The sequence below is a fragment of the Diadema setosum genome, chromosome 7, assembly GCF_964275005.1.
Source record: "Diadema setosum chromosome 7, eeDiaSeto1, whole genome shotgun sequence".
NCBI lineage: Eukaryota > Metazoa > Echinodermata > Echinoidea > Diadematoida > Diadematidae > Diadema > Diadema setosum.
In genome coordinates this window covers 2548256-2571865 of record NC_092691.1, presented here as the reverse complement: position 1 = coordinate 2571865, position 23610 = coordinate 2548256, and the positions used below count along the sequence as shown (strand labels likewise).

Sequence of the window (23610 nt, the reverse complement as noted above, 5' to 3'; positions counted from 1 at the left end):
TTGTCTAATGTCATTAACCTACATACATCAGGGCTGTTGAGTTCGTATGGACCATTGTTTAGATGGGAGCCTCGCATTAATGGGAGAAAAGCTCATTTCCTAACCCATCCTGATTAAGTGAGGGCAACTGTATAAAGTACAGCATTTTTATGAGCATTGGGGTGAATGAAATGTGCCAAGTTATCGATGAGAAATTACGTGCTTGTAGGGTTTCTTTTAGGAAATGGCGCATACTCAGCATGACAGCCAATTAGGGTAGGCTGCAGAGAGTATCATTGGAAAAGGTCTAGGAGGAAACCAGTCAATGCTTGGTACAGAGTGACCCCAGTTCCATCCTAGTGTTGTTTTTCATCTCGTCTGAACCTTGCAGGACCAGAGAGGAGTCTCAGAAGCGTCACGAGGAGCGTCAGACCAAAGCCCAGCACAAGAGGGAATGTCTGATGGATGCCAAGGCACAGAGACTTAAGACACTCCATGAAAGGGTTGGTATCAGCTCCCCATTAATTCTTTCATTACCACTGATGGTTATATCAAGATGACAATGAGATATGATATCAATGGTAGTGTATGATAGTGGGTGTGTGAAGGCTATTGGTGCTGAAGACATTGATACTTTTCATTCCTGAACTTTAAAGGTTAGACTCAAAGTTTCTTTTTTCTTTTCATTACACAGATCTTCAAATTATTATTTTTTTTTACCATCCTCCAGAAAATTGTTTTTTTTTGCACATCATTCCATCAACATTGAGAAGCATTCTGAGTGTTCAAGACTTTCATATTCACTTGATGAATACCTGAAAAAAACAAGGAATCTTCAATATCATTCTTGACTGAGAAATTGTGAGGGCCTCGGAAATTATGTTTTGAGACAGAAAGACAGAAGGACAGAGATGGTGGAAAGAATAAGTAAATGAGAAAAAGAAAGAAAACTGTGTAGACTTATACTAAATCAGACAAGCATTAACACTGACTATAACCTCTCCTCTTTTGGATATTCTCGAAATCTCGCAGATTGCAGAAGTCACAGATTGGAAGGAAGAACTGATCAGGCAGAAGAAGAAGCTGTTGGAGGAGAAACAGAAGAAAGCAGAAGACAAGAGATTAATGCAGCTTCAGGCAGTCATCCGCAAAGCACAGGATGAAGAAGCAAAGGTGAACGACCTTTTTCTCTCCTTGTGTTAAGTTTCGTTCCGCACATAATCTAGAGACATGCTGTAAAACTAGATATTTTCACGTGGATTAAACTTTCTTGAATTTCGTGAGGAGCCAAGATTTGTGAAAGTAAAATGCATGCGAAAGCATTTGTCTACACAATATATTGAATTCCAGTGGCGGTTCATGAGAGTTTCATGCCACAAATGTTTCTGGATTTACAGTAGATGGATATGGAAGGTTATTTATGCTAGCAGAATTGCCTCATTGTTTCAGTAGATAGACTTCAAAATGAAGGGATATTTGTGTGTTTGTTAATTGAGCTGCTTAGATTTGTCCCTGTGCTTTAATATTGTTCTTTTATCATAAATATTTGGGCCAAAGATGAATATACCAAATGTGCTAGCAGGATTTCCATGATATTGCATTATGGAATCAGGCCTGGAAATGAAGGGATGTTCTTATTTCTGATGACATAATCGAACACTGTCAGAGGCCAGAGAGTTCTGACTGTAGCAGTCACGGTTACCAGTAAATGTTGCCAGACTCGTTTCTGTATTCACACCACCATGTTTTCTTGTTGTTGCTGTTGTTGTTGATGGTGTTCTTCATACACATTGTAGTAGTTGTGACATTGAAAACTAAGTATTCTCATACCAGTATTCTCCCTGTGTACATCTCACTGTGTCCAGGCCAATGAGATAGCCTTCATCAACACTCTGGAGGCCCAGAACAAGAAGCATGACATCATGGCCAGACACCAGGGCCACGAGGCCCGTTACCATGACATCCTGGAGGAGAGGCAACGCAAGCATGAAGAGAAGGCAGCTAAGGAGGAGGCTGTACAGGTAGGCAAGGCTACACACTGGCACTGGTCCAACGGTCCAGGACCAGTGAAAATTGACTGTCGGACCAGTAACTTTTTCAGGAATGGATCAGTAAAAAATGGAAAAACTGGGTACCTACTGGTCCGACACACAGGTTGGACCAGTAGAAAAAATGGGTTAGCGTGCAGCCCTCACTGGTAGGGTTGGGTTGGGATGGGATGGGGTGGGGTGGGGTGGAGTGGGGTTGGATCAGGAAGAAAACTCATTATGATGCCATTGATTGGCAGGCTAATTACAATATTATAATTTTCTTTATCTGTTGATATTCTTTTTTTTCTCTCTCTGAGGTCCTAAGACCTTTCCACATATTTCTATTCCTGATGTAGAAATTGTGATACAGTCCAAACTTGGTTATCCACCCATCACTTGCATACATGCATATTTACTGCATTGTGGTTAACTTGTGAAAAATTGTAAAAGGAATGTACAAAAATGGTAGAGAGAATGTAAAACAATCATGATTCATCAATCAATACAAAATTAAAATTCATGATATCAGTGGATCTATCTTCCAGTATAATTTGTTTATTTTCTGTATGCAGAAACATCAGTCAATCTTTAATTTTTGTGATAGTTGGTATTCTTCAGTCTCTAGGGACTTGTACAAATTCTTTCTTTTCATTAACTTGATATTGTCTTGACTCTCCAGGAGCGGAGAAAGGCTCTGGAAGAGGAGAGGATAGCTCGGCTGGAGGCGATGAAGAAGTACAGACGTGAGCAAGAGGAGAAGATGAACGCCCTCAAGGACCAGCGAGAGAGGGCCAGGGAGTATGCCTTGAAGGAGAAAGCAAGGTACCTTATCAAACACAGGCTGACATCCCCCACTTAACGAGGAGGAGGGTTCATCTTAGTAGACTATCGTAAAACCTGGAATTTGGGGGCGAATTAAACTTTGTGAATTTCACGATAAGCCAGAATTCAGGAAAGTAAAATGCACACTGAAGATTTTGTCTACACAATGCAATGAATGCTAGTGGCAATTCGCGAAAGTGTCATGCCATGAAAAAGGCTGTTGGCTCCAATTCGCCAAAGTTTTGTGCTGTGAATGTGCCTGGTTTTACAGAAGATGCTCCCTAGAAATATGGCCCATTGTGTTTTCTGCTGATATGATCTAGAAAGAAGTAAAGTTGTGCTGCTCCCTTTGGTGCATCTACCTTATTGTCAAGAGGTTGTCAAAGCTCCATGATTGGAGCTCAACACCGACATCATGGTTTGCAAGTGAGATGGGAGTTCAGGCAGAGTTAGGACAACAAATTGGACCATGTTTGGAAACTGTAGGAAGAACATCCAAATATTTATATATATATCACATGCTTCATGCATTACCAAGTGGTTGTGCACTGTCACAGATGTCAACATATTTTGGTATATTGCCCAAGTCGGGGCCAAGAAGTTAGAACATGAACCAATACTATGATATCTAACAATTTTTTGCAAAGTGATATATGATATTTACAGTCATTATAAGTGTATATGTCCTCCATGTTGAAGGAGATGTAGCTGCTCGACCTAAGAGCATGTGCCTTCACTTCTTATGATGTATAACCAAATTCTTTGCATCAGCACGAATGATTGGCCATAATACAAATACTGTGGTCATGTACTCTTCTTCCATTTTGGATTGTACATCTGAAAGCAGAAACTCTTATAGCACTGGGCCCCGTTTTATCAAAAGATAAAATTAACGTTAAGTCAAGGTAATCTATGATTAACCTCTCAAATCAACTCTAAGTCCTTTAATCAACGATTAACTTCCAAATCAACTTCAAGTCCGTTTTATCAAGAGACCCGGAGTTGAAATCAACTTTAACTTCCTCCCAAATCAACTTTAAGTTTTCTCAACCACCCCAAATCCATGGTAACTTTATAGTTGATAAAATATTAACTTTAAGTAGAGACAGTCTAGGTAGACTCGATTGTAAGGCAATTTACAGAAGAAAGATGACTGTCACACTTTCCTAGTCTAGCTGGGGCCTTGCCACAAATGTTTGTCTGTTAACTGCTCACTTTCTCTTACATTTAGTTGCGTTTCTTTCATGTAATTATGGTCTTTTCCTTGCATGAAATTCACGATCGTCACACATTATTTACGCGACTGCTGCACGCAAATACCCTAGACAGCAGTCTCAATCCTACCCTGCGCGCCCGGTGCCTCGGCCAGCCCATCTGCCCATCAAGCCATCGCCAGCAAGGGCAAGTAACCGAGTAACTGGAACCGCGTCTGTGTGCAATGCATATCTTGCCAAAGAACCCATATGCGAGGAAACCAGTGATTTCTGACGTGCGTAGGCCTCGAGATGTGCTAGATCTATCGACCTACTTTCGTCAATACAATGCAAAACAGCGGCATATTTTGCGGTTCTGTTGCAAACATACTTCTAATTCAGCGGCTGCTAATAGCGCTAATCATACTGCGGCGCACTAGCAGACTACGTTTCCGTGGCTGTGGCAAACAATCGTGTACATTTGTGTTTTTGTTGTTTGGTTTGCTTTATGTATTGTATTGTTTTTAAGCAGACAGTACCGGAAACCAGCCTCGTCCTGTGTTTTTAGTTTTGACCAAATCAATAACTAAGTCATGGTGATCAGCTATAACTATAATCGACTATTAAGTCTCTTCGTAAAACGGAAACTTACAGTTGATTGAAAGTTATAGCCAACTTTAAGTTGATCAAAGTTAGAGTTGATATCACAATCAACTCTAACTTTATCTTGATAAAACAGGGCCCTGGACTTACAACTGGGTTCTCATGATAAAACTTGGCTATGGTGAATGATAATGACATACACTGTAGGTTGGTATTACTACATTACTCTCTTCGCTGTCATTATTTTGACAGGGAGCGAGAACAGCGCCTCTCAGCTCTCACCGCTGCACAGAGTGCCAAGGAGGAAGAAATACAGAAGAAGATACAGCAGAAGGTGAGCACAAAGTGATATACTCTCCACTCGGGGCAACATACACAAACTGGTATATTCACCACCCGGGGCAATACACACACATTGGTATACTCACTACTCATTGCAGTAAACATAAGTTGATATACACACCACTCAGAATGTGCAATATACACAAACTGTTACACTCACCATCTTAAAAGTGACTTACACTAATTTAGTATACTCAATATTTAGGGCAACATATGCAAAATGGTGTACTTACCATGTTGGGGGGGGGGATATGCACAAATTGTTATGTCTGCTGCTTTGTGCATTATACGCAAATTGGTTGTTGTACTCACTGCTCAGGGCAGTCACACAAATCATACTCTTGCCACTCGATGATGTACAGTTTAATGTGGAGAGACAAGGCAAAAATAAAAACAAAACCTAGCTTCAATGTTCTTCTGAATTGATCCAAACAATGAGGAAATAAATTTGACCCTGTCCAAATGCAAAGCATTGACTAGATATTGACGTTTCACCCATTCTCCTCCTGTGAACAGCATGACGAGAGCATGAAGCGTCACAGCCAGCAGATCGAGCAGATCCAGAAGAAGGCCATCGAACTGAGCTCCTTCCGACACTATGGCACAAGTGACGCGGCACCGCGCCAGATGCCATACGAGAAGAAGAAGATGTGCAGCCTGTGTAAAGTGTTGGTGAGTGGACCCTGTCCAACTTTCTTGAGTGTGCAAGTCTCCTTCTCATTACTTGCATGACCAAGCAACAAGACGGATTATGATGATGCTTGCTTATCATTCTGTTATATTTTGACATCTAAATTTGCAGTTTTATGAATACATTTGAGTAGTTTGTTTTGAACTGTACAGACTTCATCCAGTTGGACTTGATCACTTACTCACAGACAAGCCTCTATACTTGTAATTCTAAGCAATCATTTACAATGTGATGCTGCAGAAAGATTTTGGGAAAAAAATCTGTACATCATCTTATTCCATGTTAATGATAATTTATGCCACTTTACTAGTGAGTCTGTATAAGGTATAAGATTACAGAGCTGCCAATTCTCCCTGACTCTGCAGGAAGCTTCCGTAAATCTCTAGTATCTCTTCATGTCTAGAGAAGAGAATGTAAACATTTCTCTTATTGGGAATTGATTTTGCCCCTCAAGAAAGCATCTCCCTGATTGCTCTGTGAAATCTCCCTGATTTGACTGGTGAACGTTGGCAGCCCTATGAATATGTAGTACTTTTTCCTGTTTCCCGTGACAACCACAGATCCCATCGGAGGTGTACCTCCTCAGCCATCTGAGAGGGAAGAAGCACCGGGAGAAGGTGACTGAGAACCACAAGGGATCCAACCTCTCTGAGGAAGACATGGTAAAGCACGGCAACCCAGAACTTTGGTTAAACAAAACCCACAGTTATTGCTTCCGACCTCTTGCTATTTCTCATTTGTAATAGCATTGTATGTCGAGGCCGTCAATTCTGAACTATTTTCTCAGTTCGATCAATGCATATTTGCATCCATGGGAAAAAAAAAAGAAAACTGTTAAAAAGTTGAAAGGAAGGGAATATTTCTGTATGTCATTGGAGGTTTTCATTTTGATGAAACCACACTCAATGTTTTTCTCAGTGTTGTCATCATTCTATTGTACTGACATTTTATATATAAGGGACAAACTTTCGTCCAGAATCGACCAAACTGAGCTGATTTGAGCATTCAGACACCTCTTCATTTCTTCCTTCCCCTTAAAGAGGAAGATTATTTCCAAGTAGAATGACAAATTGAATCTCTGGTGAGGGAATCTGTCTAGTTAAAACTTTTCCTCACTCATATTGTCGCTCTGCCAAGACTCTCATATTTCAATGGGTACATTTTGAGACTCCTGTATCAGTAAGAGTTCAAAGGTCACTACATTCAACGATCAAAGCTTTTTCTCAAACTTGAAGTTTTGGCTGTTGTTGTCTTGTGAAAGTCAAGAAATTTTCAGTTTATTGTGAAAGTAAGTTTTAGAACTGAATTCCCATTCAGCCTCAATGAATATGTGGATAAGAAGTTTTTTGGTAAAAAAAAAAAAGAGCACTCTGACCTTTGAACCCTGCTTGTGGATATATTTCCCCCCTCCTGTAGGAGACCCTGTCCCTAAAGTTGGTGGTAGATGCCCCAGGAGACCAGCCGCACCCAGAGCTGGTGGCTGAGCGGGAACGCACCAAGGCCAGCCGGAAGAGGGCCAGGAAGCTGCGGCAGCGGATGGCCAGTAAGGGCAAGGAGTATGAGAACAATTTGCCCTCCAAGACCCAGGGCCAGGACTCGCATCACAAGGCCAAGTGAGTCCCAGAGAACACCCTAGTCTACATTCTCATCAGATCTGTCAGATCATCATGAACATACATACTTTGGTGCATTTAGAACTCATGAGCTCCTGAATGCTAGACAGACATCATATCCATTACTGGCTATCAGGTGGAAGCTTGGTAGTCAAGGGGATATGATGACGGTCAAGAGGTTGTAGGTTCAAATTCCACCAGAGTATGATTGTTGTTGTTTTTTTTTCATGGCTGTTACTAAAAATAGTCAATGTTTAGTAGTGTTTATTTACATTGTTGAAGAGCAGTTTGTCAATTAGTTGCTATAACAGTGTTTGTCCTCCATCTCAGACTTCAGAAACTGCTGAAGGACATGAACAAGTATCTGCAAGCGTCTGATTCGTCTGGACCGTGGGAGCAGAGCAAAGTGTCGGCGCTGGACCGTGCACTCGGGGAGGTCAACCGAATACTGGACAAAAAGGTATTCATTTTGCCAGTATCAACTTTCTTTCACGATTATGTAGGAACTGTATTTTCATGAATGTTTCATCTCTGTCTTTTCAGTCTTCCAAATGAAAGTCAATCGTATCGTGGCTCCAACAAGCTGTTGTAGAAGAACCTTGTAGATGTAAATGCCATAGCTCTCCTTCCTCTTCCTACACCTCTTCTTGTCGGCATTGGGCCAGGGAGCCTTGGCAGCTTTCTTTTCTCAATAGTATCATCAGAATAGATACCTTTATTGGTGCTGATGTATTAAAAACAAAAGGAAATTGTTTGGAGCTACCTATAAAGTTTTAGTCTTTCCATACTGTTTTGGTCAGTGTCACTGTACCACAATTTTGGGAGAAATGATCGTGTGGTAGACTTGTGCAATCTTCTTGCCGTTACTGAAGCGTGAACCCATAGTCTCTAGTCCCACACTTTGACATGGAACACAAAGTCTCATGTGTATTTTTAGATTGTTTTCTGTGCAGACCCCTCACATAAAAAAGTGGTATGATATGCCAACAATGCACAGGAGAGAGTGTGTTAGTGGAAGTGCAGTGCATTCGAGAGTATTTACATCGGTGTAAGTGTATGATATGTTGCATGATATTGTGAATACCTGAGAGTGACCTGCATCTCCACTAATGCCACAAACTTAATCCTGTGCATTATTTGTTTTATTAAATGGGTGTATAAACTATTTTTTGTATCAGGTGGTAAAACTTTGTATTGCAATACAATGGGGCAGCCCTTTGAATGGCCATGGTTACGGCGGTATGAAACAAGGCAGTTTGGGTTTTAGCCGTACACAGAGCAATTGCTAATCTGCCACAGGATAGCAAGCAGTGCATGTTAACAAAAAAATAGAGGGCGCACATACAACTCACTTCGGCGGTACTGATGGGCTACATTCTTGAACCCATTTTATAAAATGATGTTATTGATAAGAGTATGTGTCATCCCATAGGGACTTGCCGCTAGATGATTTATTCTGGCCTCTGTATACTTTCATTGCAGGAGCCATCGGACCAAATCATGTTCAGGGCCCATGGTGGTCTGTCTGTCCTGACGAGGATACTGATGCTGATAGACAGTGCTTCTTCCGACAGACCCGCAGTGGTTCCCAAGAAGTGAGTTCCCAATCTAGTACTAATGTTTTCATGATTTTCTTGTCCAGGTTAATTTCCACCTTGTTGTCCCCGCCGAACGAGTTCGAGCAGGGGACTATGAAACGGGCTCCGTACGTGTGTGTGTCTGTGCGTGCGTCCGTCCGTGCATCCGTCCGTGCGTCCGTCCGTGTGTGCGTCCGTGTGTGATCAAAATGTTAAATTTGCTACTTCTCTGTCATTTATGAGCCAATTTTGATTCTGTTTGCTTTATATGATAGCACTACATGGGAGCTTTGAAACTTCTACACAGAATTTCAGTTGTGACCTTTGACCTATATTGTACATTTTGCTACAAAATGCTACTCCTTCGCCATTTCTAACCCGATTTCGATTCCGTTTGCTTTATGTGATGGCACTAGGTGAGGGCTTCAAAACTTCTACACAGAATTTTGACCTTTGACTTCTTTGACCTTTGACCTTGATTTTTGACCTATATTGTACATTTTGCTACAAAATGCTACTCCTTCGCCATTTCTAACCCGATTTCGATTCCGTTTGCTTTATGTGATGGCACTAGGTGAGGACTTCAAAACTTCTACACAGAATTTTGACCTTTGACTTCTTTGACCTTTGACCTTGATTTTTTTACCTATATTGCACATTTTGCTACAAAATGCTACTTCCGGCGGGGACATATATTACGCACCGCGTAATTTCTACTTTTCCTTGTTTCCTTTCATTCTCCTCTCATTCAATGTGCTTTGTCCTCTTTCTCTATCTCTTGTTCTCTTGACTTTATGGAATTATGACATACATCCACCTTTTGCAGCCCAAGCTGTTAAACACATACACATATGCAAAGTGTGTCATGACACTAGTACTGAAACCTGACTAACATTGAATCTCTTTCAATGCAGGACGCTGTGCTCGGCTGCTGAGGTGTTCCGGCTTGCCTGCCGTAACAACTATGACAACTGCCAGTATGCCATGTACAGCGGCAAGATGGCACCCCTCATAGACCTCCTCATGCACCAACTATCGGTAAGTCTCTCAGTTTACCATTCACCATGGTACCATCATATTAATCATGTCTAGCTTTCCTTCCTTGAAAGCTTGATCATAGATTTGCTGTTGTCTTCTTTAACCCTCGCTCTGCTTTATAGGCCACTTGGCAAGCACGATAGAGTAACTTCTTTGCCGATTGGTATTTAGATGTCTGGAAGCTAATTGTCAGTGAATTATAGAGATAATACAGTATGGGTGGAGATGAGAATAGGGCTTTTAACTTTTTGTGAGATACCAAGAAAACACTTATGAAATAGTACAGAGCATACCATTTTAAGAGGAATTCAAAATTTATTTGATGAAAATCGGGTTTGGAATGACTGAAACATCAAAAAACAAAGTAAAACAAAGCGATCGTAATAAAATGTGGGTCCCACACCTTGTTGAATTGCTCTGTTTGGATATCTCGGCCATTTCAAAACCAATTTTCATCAAATAAACGTTGAATTCCTCATGGAATTACATGCTCTTTCATATTTCGTAAGAGGTTTCTCATTATCTCACAAAAAAAAAAAAAAAATGTTAGAAACCTGAAATTGGGTCCCAACCAAAACTATACGGATCCCTTTAAGATTATGTAATCCCCATAATCCCAATTGTGTCACTGTCTTCCTGTTGGACTGAGGCACATTACTAAACCTGACTGGATTTGCTAATAGTGAGGATGTATTCCTGAATGCTGAGATGACAAAGCTTGGCATTTTAAGCTAATTTGCTGGCACATAAAGGGTTAAAGGTATTAGCCCACATTTGTAAACCTGCAGCAATTGGTCTCATAGTTAGCATGGAGTTTGGGTATGATTGCAGTAACAGCTGTGCAAAATTTCGTTCCAATTAGTCCATTACTTTCATAAAAATAAATGAAAATGCACCGTAATCCGTATGCATGCGTATAATGCTCGCTAGCTCCGGTCCACGTACGTGTTACATGTACAATGTACGTAGCTATAGCCCGCGCTCGTAATTCGATTTTGGGTCGGGTTGACCCGGTTTGAAAATTGATTTTAAAACGATGATTTTCTCTCTTTTATTGAATGGTATAGACAAAGAGCGACAGGTGAGTTATGTTACTGTTATAACTTGTACTTGAAGTCATATTGGACCTGTTTTATGCAGTTTTGATTTTCGTGGGTTTACAAATGTGGGCTAGTACCTTTAATGAGTCAGGGTGTAGGGCATTATGAGATTCAAAGCACAATTGGACCTTTCACCAGGTAATTACGTACTTAGTAGCCATATCTTTGTGGTACCTGTCCCTTGTATACTGTATATTTTTGTATAGATCTGAAATTTTGTATTCCTACGTAAATCTTAAACAAATAATCATGATTGTAAGATGAGTGTACGATTTCAAAAATTCAGACTCGTAATGCAGTTTGGCAAGTGTTTGAATTCATGATTCAGAACCACAGTTATAGATTTAGAAATAAGAATGATCTCTTTGCTAGAAGTATAATATCTGTGGCCCATATATGTTTTCTGTCTCCCCCCATACCAGATTCTAATACCAGAGACAGAGGATGGTCTGCATGGTCATCCCTGGGGACTGGACTCCCTCAAGCCACCCTATGACGTGGTGGCCGGCAGTCTCATGCTCCTCTTGACCAGTCTCCTCAACGTCCTGGTCAAGCACCGGCCGCAGTCCCCGTCCACGCCGGACGGCAAGCTGCCATCCTCGGCCAAGAAGAAGCAGAAGGAGACGTTTGACCAGTGGGGCATGGACATTGTGAGGTCAGTGTCCAGTCTGTGACCTAGAGGGCAGTGACCCCTATTGGCAGAGCATCAGGATGGGGGTTGGGGTGTTTTTTTTTGCCCCAGCCAAGAAGCTTGTTTCGCTGTTGTTTTTGTTATAATCTTATATGTGTGTTGATATGTTTTGTATTTCATTCAACTTTTAACATCTTTGTGTTACAATATCTAGTTACTTACAGTAAGGTCAAATATGGTTTTATTTATCCCTCATGAAAGCACAGCTGCCAAATCTCCATGATTCTGTATGAGGATTCCTGAAAACTTCAATATCTTGTCATATCTAAATAAGAGGATATAAATATTTCCTCACTTCAGAAATTATTTTTTGCCCATCTCCCTCATTGGTCTGTGGAATCTCCGTATTCTGATGTGCTTGTGTTAGCAGATCTGTGAGAGGTTACGACAGTTACTGCACTAGTTTAATAAGTCCATTTTGACCTCACCTAATTAATACTCAAATCTTCAGTCAGATATCAAGTTGTCAAGTTACACCCTTGCCATTACCAATCCTTTGTTTGTTGTTGTTTTCTGTTGTTGTTGCAGCTATCTGGTTAGCTGTGGAGTGTTGGACAAGCTGACTGTATATTTCAGCAATGTGCGGGACCCCATAGATGAGGAGCCCCATATAGCTGAGTTCCTACAGCATGCCCTTGGGCTGCTGGGTGCCATGACGAGATTCATCTCCACTGCCTCAAATAGGTGAGTTAGTAGTGATGCATAAATAAAGGAAACTTCCCAAGATCAGTCACTGTTGAATCAGAATTACACAGTTAATTTTTCATGCTAGAGTTTGTCAGAGGATGTTTGCATGTTTGTAATATTACTGACAGGTGGCATTTTGCTGGTAATCAGACTACACAGGAAGCGAAACATTGGCACATTGAAGTGCAGATATCATAGAGTGTGAAGTATGTCGAAAATTCCACGCTGCAAATGATTTTAAAGACGCCGCAAGGAGATGCTGAAAGGAATTGATAGTCATAATTTTGTTAGCAGGAAACAGACCCAGGATTCGAAAGGGGCTGTTGCATGGGCCAATGCTTACATATCTGCCATGTTTCGAATGTCCGAATAAAACTGATTTGCATGTCGAGTACATTGAAAATGGTTGAAATGCACTGTAATGCCAATCCCACTTCAGCTCTTGATTTGGCTGTTATTCGTGGCTGGTTCCATCTACTACATACTGATCCTTCAAAAGCAAAGTTCGTTTTCTAGCTAGCTGTATTAACTTGCGTATAAATATGTGATCTACTTTCATTGACAGTTCACTAAATCTACCTTCAAGTTGTTGATCTTTGTAATAAAGATGGCTGCGATTATCATGCCATCTGACCGCACCCTCTTAAATCCATGGTCTGTTGACCTTTTATCTAATCTTGACAAAGTTTTCTCTTGGAAGAATATTTTGCCCAATCCATGTTGCTTTCCCACCCAGCTAACTATCAAGAAAGACATCATGATTGAGTTGTTTGTTTGTTTGTTTGATTGTTTGACTCCAGAACTGCTGCAGGCATCTTTACACCCAAGAAGGACGACACCACCCAGCTGGTGGCGACCTTCCAAGTGACCGGTCTGGGGGGCATCGTCTCCCTCCTCTACGGCATCCTGCTCCATGGTGGGGCCCCTGCCAGGGACAGCACCATGACCCCACCCGAGATCCCAGAACACACCCTCAGTGTGGTCAACGCTGGGATCAAGATGCTGAGCAGCATTGCCACATTGGACCTGAATGTCTTGCAGGTGAGAAGCAGTACTGCTGGAAAAGGAAAAATACTACGCTTTGAGATTACCCATCTATGGACCACCATTCCAAAATCTTTTTATCAAATTTTGATATTTGAATGTTGAGGAATGTATGAAGCAGTAAGCATAGATAGCTCAATATCAAAGAGAGGGTGTATTCATGCAAATCTTTTGCACATTCTCTCTGCTGGTCCTCATCAAATAATGGCTCTTCGTTTTGTGTACAGACTGCCCTGGGTGCCGAGGGGACGTCGCTGGAGTTCAGACACATCGCCACCTATCTGATGTGGTACTGCAGTCATTTCACGGCCTGCGAAGACCTGCTCCACGAGGTCATTCTCATTGTAGGCTACTTCACTGTACTCAGCAACGACAACCAGGTAACGGCAGAAAATATAGTACCATATTTGGTACCCTGGTCTACCAACTAAAAATTCACGATTTTTGTTCAGTTTTCATTATTGTTATTATTTTTTCTTAGCGCTGTGCCCTGGTTGCCCAAAACGGTGTGAATCTTTTTTTTTTTTTTTTTTGTGCTTTATCCATTAAGATTTTGTTGTGTTATTAGGGAGCTTTAGATTTTCATGATGGGGACGTTCAAAGGGAAAAAAAGCCTTTCTGAACATGCGCAGAATCACGTATTAAAGTCGATCTATTTATAGCTTCCGTTGTCTGAGTTTTCGCTACGCGTTCTGGGGTATTTTTACATCCGCTCAATTCATGGCATAGAGAGCTACTTCATGCACCGATCATATGAGGCGGCATTTTATTTTTTATAAGTTGCATCTCAGTGTAATCTAAAGCTACTTTTCAAAACGGTGCAGGGAAGAGGAGGACATCCAGCTCAAGCGTCGTCTCAAAACATCCGCACCACTAATCTAAAGCTCCCTATTATCTTGACACAACACAACACAACAGTAAATTAATGCGAATACATCAAGTAAATCCTATAGATGCATCATTTATGTTTCTTTCATTCCCCCCCCCCCTCCCACCCCAGGTTCTCGTACAGACAGGCAACACTCCAACCCTCCTCCAGCAGCTGTGCAGCCTTCCCTTCCAGTACTTCAGTGACCCCCGGCTGGTCAACGTCCTCTACCCTACCCTCATCTCCTGTTGCTATGACAACGTGGAGAACAAGAAGATCCTACAACAGGAGATGAGCTGCTCCCTGCTTGTTGTGTTCCTAGAGGTAAGCTCATGTTTATTTCATGTCTGTTTCTTCGGATTAGCTCCCCAGTAATTTCAAATCCTGCATGTTTTAGGTGAAATATCCTCTTACCGTCACATCTTCACATCTTCATCGCTTTTCTCTCTTATCTCGATGATTATCCGACTTTCTCCTCCCATTTCTCCCTCCTTTCTGGGGGGCATTTCATGAAGGAACTTGTCGGATCAAATATCTGACAAGTCAATTATATCCGACAAGTTTTGAGAAATTCTTTAGTCTGATTGGCTGATTTCTCTGAACTTGTCGGATATAATTGACTTGTCGGACATTTTATCCGACAAGTTCCTTCATGAAATGCCCCCCTGGTTCATCTTTCTCCTCCCACTGACTTCCAAACCCTTTACCCGACTCTCACACTATTCTTCCTCATAACTGTCCTTGTCTCTTTTTCTCCAGTCTACACTATTGCAACCTCAACTTCCAGCTCACCACTGCCCTTCGACTGTCACCATTTACCTTCCTTACACTCTCTGTATATTGCTTCCTTCCTGCACTTTCTTCTTTCTAGGGTCCTCTTTTGCCAAACAACATTCCTTTTGAGGACTACACACACATGGTGTTACTCCAAACCTCTCTTCCTCATTTACATAACCATGCACGCTTTCCAAAAACACATAATTTCCTCGTACTTCTTAAGCATTTGGTATGGATACAGTATAAGCACTTGGGATGCAGTAGGAACATGTGACACTAGCTACCATTATTGTTGAATGCATGTAATGCATACTAATTCTCCTAGATCCAAGCAGAATGTATTATCTCATTGTATATCTGTTGTGTGCAACTACCAGTTTACTCACTTTTCAGTTAAATTTGTTTACCCTTCCTTTCTTTGTTATTTCAGTAGCTCATTGGGGTGGGTTGGGGGTCAGAATTGGTTAAGTTACTGTTGTTTATCAGTAAATTTTAAAGTGCATCACCAAGTGTTTCAAGATATCAGAGAAGAAAGCTTGCAGAATGCAGCTCTCTTTGTTTGAGTGATTTCTGTATAAAAATTGCTGTTTCAACTTCTCTTTTCTAACAGGAGCGTCAAGGGGATCAAGAAAGAAGGAAACTGGTACCAACAGCAGCCAAAGCGAGAGGTAAGACCTCCAACAAAATTTTCAGTCCAATGTTTCCACTATCATTTGAGTCCTGCCTTGTGTTATTAGCAAGCTTTTGATGTCGGGAGGGTAGGCAAGGAGAGGACAGGAGGCAGAGCGTAAAATTGTTTTGTGTATACATGAAACTGAACATCTCTCCGTCCTACTGGTTTTCGGGATGTTTCTCAGTGGAAATAATACTCGATCTGTTGACCTGTTCCATACTGAATTGTGAAATCCCCATAGACTTAATACACAGGCCACCAGGTTCACGATTGGAACAAGTTAACAGGATGGGTGGCTAGCCACTGCATGTGTGAGTACAACATGCACCTGTGTGACAGCTTACACAAGTACAGTGGATGCAGGCATGCCCATCCTAGGAAATCTAAACAGCGAGCAAATCTGGACAGAGCAAGATAGTCACTTTTGGTCAACTCACCATCCTGTATGCCCTACTGTCCTGAATCAAAGGCTCCCTATTAGTTCAAAGATCCACCAGAAATTACCTCATGCTTAACGGCACAAACCCAGCGTCCAGTGGGTCTAGGGCAATTACCCCTGGGCAATCACTCTGGACCCTTCCCCTGACCCTAACCCTAATCCTAATCCTGAACCTAATTCTAATCCTAACCCAAACTCTATACCCTAAACCTACCCCTAACCCTAATCTTTATTCTAACCTTATCACTAGCCAGTATTTAGCCAGGGGGTAATTGCCCTGATATGACTCCAGTATGTGGCCAGTCAACTGAGGGCTTGCATGGCTATTTGCTTGGATGGTTTGCAAAGTTGATGTAATTCATCAAATGTCAATAATCAGAGTGTGAGCTATAAAGAGAGTAATGATTTACTGGCGGAGTAAAAGAAAGGGAAACTAAAATTTTTCATCAAATACCTCTTGCCCCCAGTAACCATGTTTGATGCTCATCAAGAAGTCATTGTCAGTCGATGTTTCATAGCAGGTTTAATTTTTTAACCCTTTCGGTGCCAGGGACTTTGGTCAGTGCGTACAATGCTATGAGGTTTTCTGTGCCAATCAGCACTCAAGGCACACAAAGGGTTAAATTGATTTGCAATTCATTTGAAGTTATCTTATTTTACAGCAATTTGAAATAGTTTTAGGGGCAGTGTTGGAGAGGAGAAAACAGAAGTTTGCTTTGGATATGTAATATATGTTTGACATGACTCACATGAGTCACTGTGACACTTTGGAGAGTGTTTAATCACATTGGCTAGAATAATGCCAGTAGGGCAAGAATATACCAGGCAATTACCAAATGTACTGACTGTTGATAACACACTGCATCTCAACCAGCACTTGTACTTTTGTATGTCTTGTCTTGTGATATACAGCCGAGCATGGTGCTAGTGTGACAGAGCCAAGCAATTCAGACATAGGTAGAGTGTGGAGTTTTGCTTGAAGTGCACTCACACTAACTACAGTTCTCGAGTTGACACTAGAACATTCCTTTTCTCTTGGTTCGCTCACTTTTTTTCTTGCCATTAACCCCACTGTGTTCCACCTCTTAGGGAGTCACCACTTTGCATCAATTTCAGCCCTGCTTGCAACTAAGTTTCATTTTATAAAGTAAAGAAGTGATAAGGCTACAAGGTTATTATTTTTCGTTCCTGAAGTTACTATGGCAGCGCATATAGCTGTTTGCATTTTGTTTCTCTGTTTTAAGTTATAACATCCAAAATACTTAAAAAAATAAGCCAAGGAAACATTCAAAAGAGAAATAGAGGAAAGTAGATTGAGAGAAAGAGATTGAAAAAGAGAAGGCATTAGGGGACAATAGAGGATCAGAAACATGTGCTTTTACAACATAGTTCTAAAGTTAGTATGAAGACCTTAAGTGACATACTGAATTAAATTTGTATGACTAAAGAAATAATAAATCTGAGAAAATAGCAGAAAGGGATGGCAATCTAACTTTGTGAGGAAATGACCTTACAGAAGTATCAAGGCAAAAAATTAAGTTAGCAGTTTTTCAACACATGTGTCATTAATGTAAATTTCATTGTGTGTAATGTGTGTATTTTGTCTTTTTTTCTTCGCACGGGAGAATGCAAGTTATGTGCAGATATAGTTTATTTGTAGTGTACTTTCCTGCAGAGAAGTAAAATTCAAATACTGAGATATCCAAGGAATTATTAGTGGTTTATTGCAGTGTAATTACTGATTGTAATTTTCTTTGTGCTTATTGATTTTAATCAAATGGGCCTAACTGACTGTGAATTTATTCATTTTTCACTCTGCGTGGATTGCAGTTTTGTTATTTACGTTTGTATTTGCCATGCTATCCTTGATTCTATTTCACTAACAAAAGCTTGATTTTGTAATTTTTCTACGCATACCGTATGCTTGATGCTGAAAGCTCGGGTGTGCCTTTCTCCAGCTGTGTCATCTTTCTTTGTTCAGGCCTTTTGTTACTGTTTCCCAAATGGAGCCATTGACTGTTCAGTATCATTTGAGTTGATGACCTTATACTCTTAAGTGATAAATTTGTTTTTCCTTTTTGATAAGAGCTGAACAATGTGCAAGCTCAACAGGAGGTCTTGAGGCCTCACTAATATAGATTACCTGTCGTGATATTTTGTTATTTTGAGCTCGATATTTTGCAAACATACCAGTAAGCGTCAAGCAGATTTTGATCGTGCTCTTGCAGCAAGGTTTTTCACTCTTGATATATTCCTTGTTTTCCTGGATTGTAAGCCTGACTTGCATTGCTTAAATCTTAAAATGGACAAATATCAGATTGGATCTGTAAGATCTTCTGTCGACATTTGTGTTTGTTGCTGTGTTGGGTAAAAGTTGCCCGTTCCAGCCACCCTTTGATATTTCACTCTGCTTGAAATAGAATGGAAATGCTATTCTCAATCCTCAAGCAAGCCTGGACTTTTTTTTGATAGTTCCATTGATCACACTGGATAAAGTTACGATTATACAATAATAACCAAGAGATAGGAAAGAATATAAGTGAAACTGACACACTACATAATCCTGTCTTACGTATATATAGGTCATATATATTCTGTGTTGTTTTAATATCTTGAAAAAACAACAAAGTTGTAAAGCTGGGTTCTCATGATTCTTATCCCAAAGTGTGGTGGAGACGTGATGTTTCACATTGTTTGTCTGTCCATCTGTCTACAGCTGCCCCTTGTCTGTCTGTCCGTAAGTCCCAGTTTCTGTTATGGCAATATAACCAAAACCCTAGAGTGGACTTTCTTCCACACTTGAACCATGCTGCAGAAGGTTTACATGTGCTGAGTGGATTAGGGGAATAACCTTTCAGAGTCAAAGGTTAAGGGCCAGTCACAGAACTATATCAAACATTTTATTTCCTGGGCATGACTTGAGCTAGGAAAGTTCAGTGGTGGAATTTCAGTTAATTTGGTAGGAAGGATAGGAATGAATAGGCATTTATTTGTATGAAATGGTCGGGGTTACCAAACTAAGTTCAAGGTCAAAGGTTGCTAAATTTGCCGAGTGTGTCATTTTCCCACCATAACTTTGAGTAGAAAGGTCCAGTGAAAAGCAAATTTTAAAGGAAGAATAGAAGTAACCACAGTCATTTTCCCTGAACATGAAAGTAAAGAGGTCAAAAGGTCAAAGGTGAAGGGCAAAGTTCACACGAAGTTGAAGTCAGTCTTCCTGACATTTGAAGAAAATGTAGTGTGTAGAGAGAGAGAGAGAGAGAGGAGTTGAAGAAAGCAAAATTGCAAGATGTGTGCTGTCACACTACCCCCTCATGTGGATTCATATACTCCGCCTTCTTTTTATGCATTAAAAGATTTATTGGAACTCCCACCATCTAAACAAGCAAGTGTTACCTTGGAAGAAAAAAAAAATCATTCTTGTATCCCCGTGGAAACATCTTGACATTTTGGAAGGATGTTTTCCTCCCGGGGTGGGATTACAGGGTCTTTTTCTGTTGACGCTGTGGGGAATCCTAAAGAGAAATATTGGATTTCCTGTGCACCGACGAGGCTTGAAACGGCTGAATAGAAACAAGGTGCGACAATGGTGAAGAGGCGAACTGCATCCAGGTAGAAGATTACTTTCTGCTGAGAAGATGTCGACGTGGCTTGTCCTTGTAGCTCTCTGAAGAAATTTGTCACAACATATTCAGTTTATTTTGCTTTTATATTGCGTGTGTGGATATCATAGTTAATCGTTTGGATTTGAAATCCCCTAAGAGACTTCATAGCTTCAAGATGATTAATATCTCAAGTACTCTAAGCGAACACAGCATTGTTTCTCGGAATTATTGTAAAGCGAGATATTTTAGGGGCGTGAAACTTTCACAAATTGGAGCCGCCGGCCTTTTTCGCGGCATGAAATTTTCACGAATGGCCACTGGCATGCAATGCATATAATGTAGACCAGAACTTTTGTGTGCATTTTAATTTTGTGAATCTTGGCTCTTGTGAAATTCGCAGAATTAGAATGCGCGCGGACATTTCTGGCTTTACTTTGATAATTAAGTAGATTGATATGTACTTGTATGTGGGTATGTTTGCATGTTTGTGTGTGTGGATATATGTAACTACAGTGCATATATTTATGTGTGTGTATGTGTATTAATGTGATAAACACATTTGCATATATTAACAATAACGTATATGCATATATGCATTTAAAAAAAAAGTCCCGTCTTTTCCTTTTTTCTTTAATATCTTTTGGATGAGATTCTTCATGTGATTGGGGTTTGCACGCTACGCTCTTGTGATCAAGCTGACGCATTGTGTAGGATAAATTCTTTTCCCTCTTGTATTTGAGATTGATGGGTGGGATGGGGGCTTGGGTCATTCATCTGTCTGAAGGGAGTGTGTGGGATGAAGGTAGAAGAGATTCTTTATATTACATTGGTCACTTCTTGTGTTCAGTTGATGGTGTGTGCCTTGCATTGATCTCGTTAAATGGCTGTTAATTGTTATGTTCATGTTTACTGAGTATGTCTTTGACTGCATTTATTCTTAACCCGTTGAAGACTAGTCCTGAGTATACTCAGGCAGGTGTCTATGGGAAACATGTGTTAAAGCAAAATCAGCCCATCCTCAACAGGTTAAGAGAGGTCTGTCCCAGCAATGCATGTTTTCACCCGTTGAGGACGAGTCCCGATTATACTCGGGCAAGCGTCTGTGGCAAATGTGTGTTGTAGCAAAATCTAACCATCCTCAACGGGTTAATCAAAACACACTCTTTGTCCTCATACAGTTCAGTGGGTCTTTCTTGTGGCACTTTTACGTTGTTGGTGAGGGGATGATAAGATTGTCAGTGGGGCAGAGGAGTAAAGAGAAGAAGGGGAAGGGAGGATGACCAAATAAAAGATGGATGGATTGTACCAAGGATGATAGGAAAACAGGTGGATCTGCCTTTGGTAGGAGCTGGGAGCAAGGTGTTGGGCAGTGATTAGACAACCTGTCCCTCACAGACGGGTCCCATGGGAGGAAGATGATAATGATGGTGATGATGATGATGATGATAATGTAATGATGAGGATGATGATGGTGACAATGGTAATGATGATGATGGCGATGATGGTGGTGAGGATGATGATGATGAGGATGATGATGGTGATGGTGATGATGATGATGATGATGATGATGATGATGATGATGATGATGATGATGATGATGTTATGATAATGATTATGATTATGATGGTGATGATGGTGATGATATGATGGTGATGATGGATAATGATAATGATGATGATGGTGATGATGGTGATGATAATGCAGATGAGGATGAAGATGAGGAGAGAGGGGGAGAAAAAATGGAGCAGAGGTTGTACAAGATGCTAACTGGAGTTAAAGAATAAGAAGTAAATTGAGAGAGACAGGAATGAGAAGTTGGAGGAACAAGAGAAGAAGGAGGAAGAGGAGGAGGGAAGAGGAGGAGGTGGAGGCATTGTCAGTGTGCTCAATGAACACTGTTCTGTATTCGCTGCATATGATTATATGCCTCCAGGTTTACTGGATTATTCATGTAGGAGTATTTTTGTCCCGCCATTCAGTACACTCATTCAGCCAGGATCCATCAGAGTAAGGTGGAGGGAATTGGGTTTTCTCAAGATTGAGATACATATGTTTTTTACATGACAAAAAAAAAAAAAAAAACACCAAAGAAAACAAAAATGTGTCTATTGTGAGGTTGGTCATTCCTCCTACAACACACTTGAGAGTTCAGCCTTTTGTCTGTGTTTGGGGGGGGGGGGGAGGAGGGGGAATTTTCTTTAATGTTAATCAGGATAATTCTTTCATAGTTGATGCCTAGCTTGGCTCTCCTGTGATATGACTTTCAATAGACAGCCAGTCTCAGTATTCTCTGAGGCTGTGTAAGTCCCACCACCCCTACACCTTATCAGTCATGGAAGACGTGTGTGTGTGTGTTTTATGGGGGGGGGGGTAGCTATGCACCTACAAGGGCCTCTTCTACCCATGTCTATAATGCATGTCATTCTCTCAGTGTCTACGTATGTCATTACTACCATACACGCGATCCCATGTGTTGTATTGTAGAGATGGGGAGGGGGGGGGGGGGTTAGGAGGGGGTGGGTTGGTTGTTGCTTGTTATGCAAATAATGGTAACACACTCATACTGTGAAACCTGAAATGTTTACAGCATGAAATTTTCCAGAATCGGAGCCGACGGCCTTCTTGCAGCGTGAAATTTTTGCAAATCGGAGCCAACGACCTTTTTGCAACGTAATTTCCACTAATTGGAGCCGACAATCTTTTTGCAGCGAGAAATGTTCACAAATTGCAACTGGCCTTCAATGCATATAGTTAGACAAGAACTTCCACATGCATTTTAATTTCACAAATCTTGGTTCCTCTTGAAATTTGCGAAAATTTCTGGTTTTACAGTATTCAAGAATAGTGGTCTAAAACTGAGTGGCTTCTCATCTTTTTTTTTTTGTCCCTCATTATTCTCAACACACATGTCTCGTGAATTATGAGCTGGAAGTTGATGAAGTCCTTTGATTTTATGCATGCCAGAGAGATTGATTCATGATGCAGTGTGAGTCCATGGGTACTCAAAAGTTGCATCTGAATTTGGCTTGATGGATGCCGTGGAGACGGAGAAAGTGATGCGGGCTTTAGACGTGATGACAATGCAGAGCGGTGGCGACCGTCGCCGTCGTCCGGTGGTGATGTGAATATTCCCCGCGTCCCTTCCCGGTTTCCCCCCCATCTCCCTCCGAGTCTTTATGGCTTAATCCACTCTAATCCAGGTGGAATCCCTCTGGGTAGGAAAGAGCCTCGTAGCGGATTATCAGGTAAAACAGGCGCTAGTCTCGCTTCCCAGGAGACCGGAGGATCTGCCTGGTCGTGCGCTCCTTCTTTCTCCCACCATGCAACGGCTGCATTAAGCTCTGACTTGCTTTCCCCTCTTTTTTTCCCCCCTCTTCTTTTCCAACTAGACACAGCAAGATGTCTTACTCAAAAGCTGTTTCTTCCCGTAAGGCATTAGCTTTCCAAGACTCCCCCCCCCCCCCTTTCCTCCGCTATCACCACCTTTATCTGTACAGACAGCATCCAGGAATTGTGGGTCTCTGGATGTTGTTCGAGAAGGTTTTTGTTGTTGTGGGGCGTTTTTGTTTTTGTTAGTCACATCCTGGGAATAGTGGGATGTGATATTATCATGGTCAATGCTCCTATAAAATCCTCTGCTGAGGCTGCAGACGTTAAGGAGATTTCATGTTTGGATTTATGTCTTGCATCTGTGTTTGTGTGTGTGTCTGTTTGTGTCTGTGTGGACGATTTGTCTGCATACAATGTATTTCATTTGTACACTTTTGTATACCGGTACATGCAATTGAGGTTCAGCTTTGCTTAGCTATTTTCAGCACACAGCTTTCTTCTTTTGAGG

At 41.1% G+C, this 23610-nt stretch overlaps 1 protein-coding gene across 1 annotated transcript in view; it reads left to right on the top strand.

Moving 5' to 3' along the window:
* Positions 1-23610, top strand: part of LOC140230568 (S phase cyclin A-associated protein in the endoplasmic reticulum-like) — a 67332-nt gene that overhangs the window by 34765 nt on the left and 8957 nt on the right. The window contains 17 exon segments of the mRNA XM_072310710.1: positions 371-482; positions 1012-1152; positions 1845-2000; positions 2689-2831; positions 4880-4961; positions 5486-5641; positions 6221-6322; positions 7077-7273; positions 7604-7733; positions 8756-8868; positions 9765-9888; positions 11411-11643; positions 12208-12371; positions 13178-13407; positions 13638-13790; positions 14411-14602; positions 15666-15723. Of these exon segments, the coding sequence (XP_072166811.1) occupies positions 371-482; positions 1012-1152; positions 1845-2000; positions 2689-2831; positions 4880-4961; positions 5486-5641; positions 6221-6322; positions 7077-7273; positions 7604-7733; positions 8756-8868; positions 9765-9888; positions 11411-11643; positions 12208-12371; positions 13178-13407; positions 13638-13790; positions 14411-14602; positions 15666-15723 (2486 nt within the window).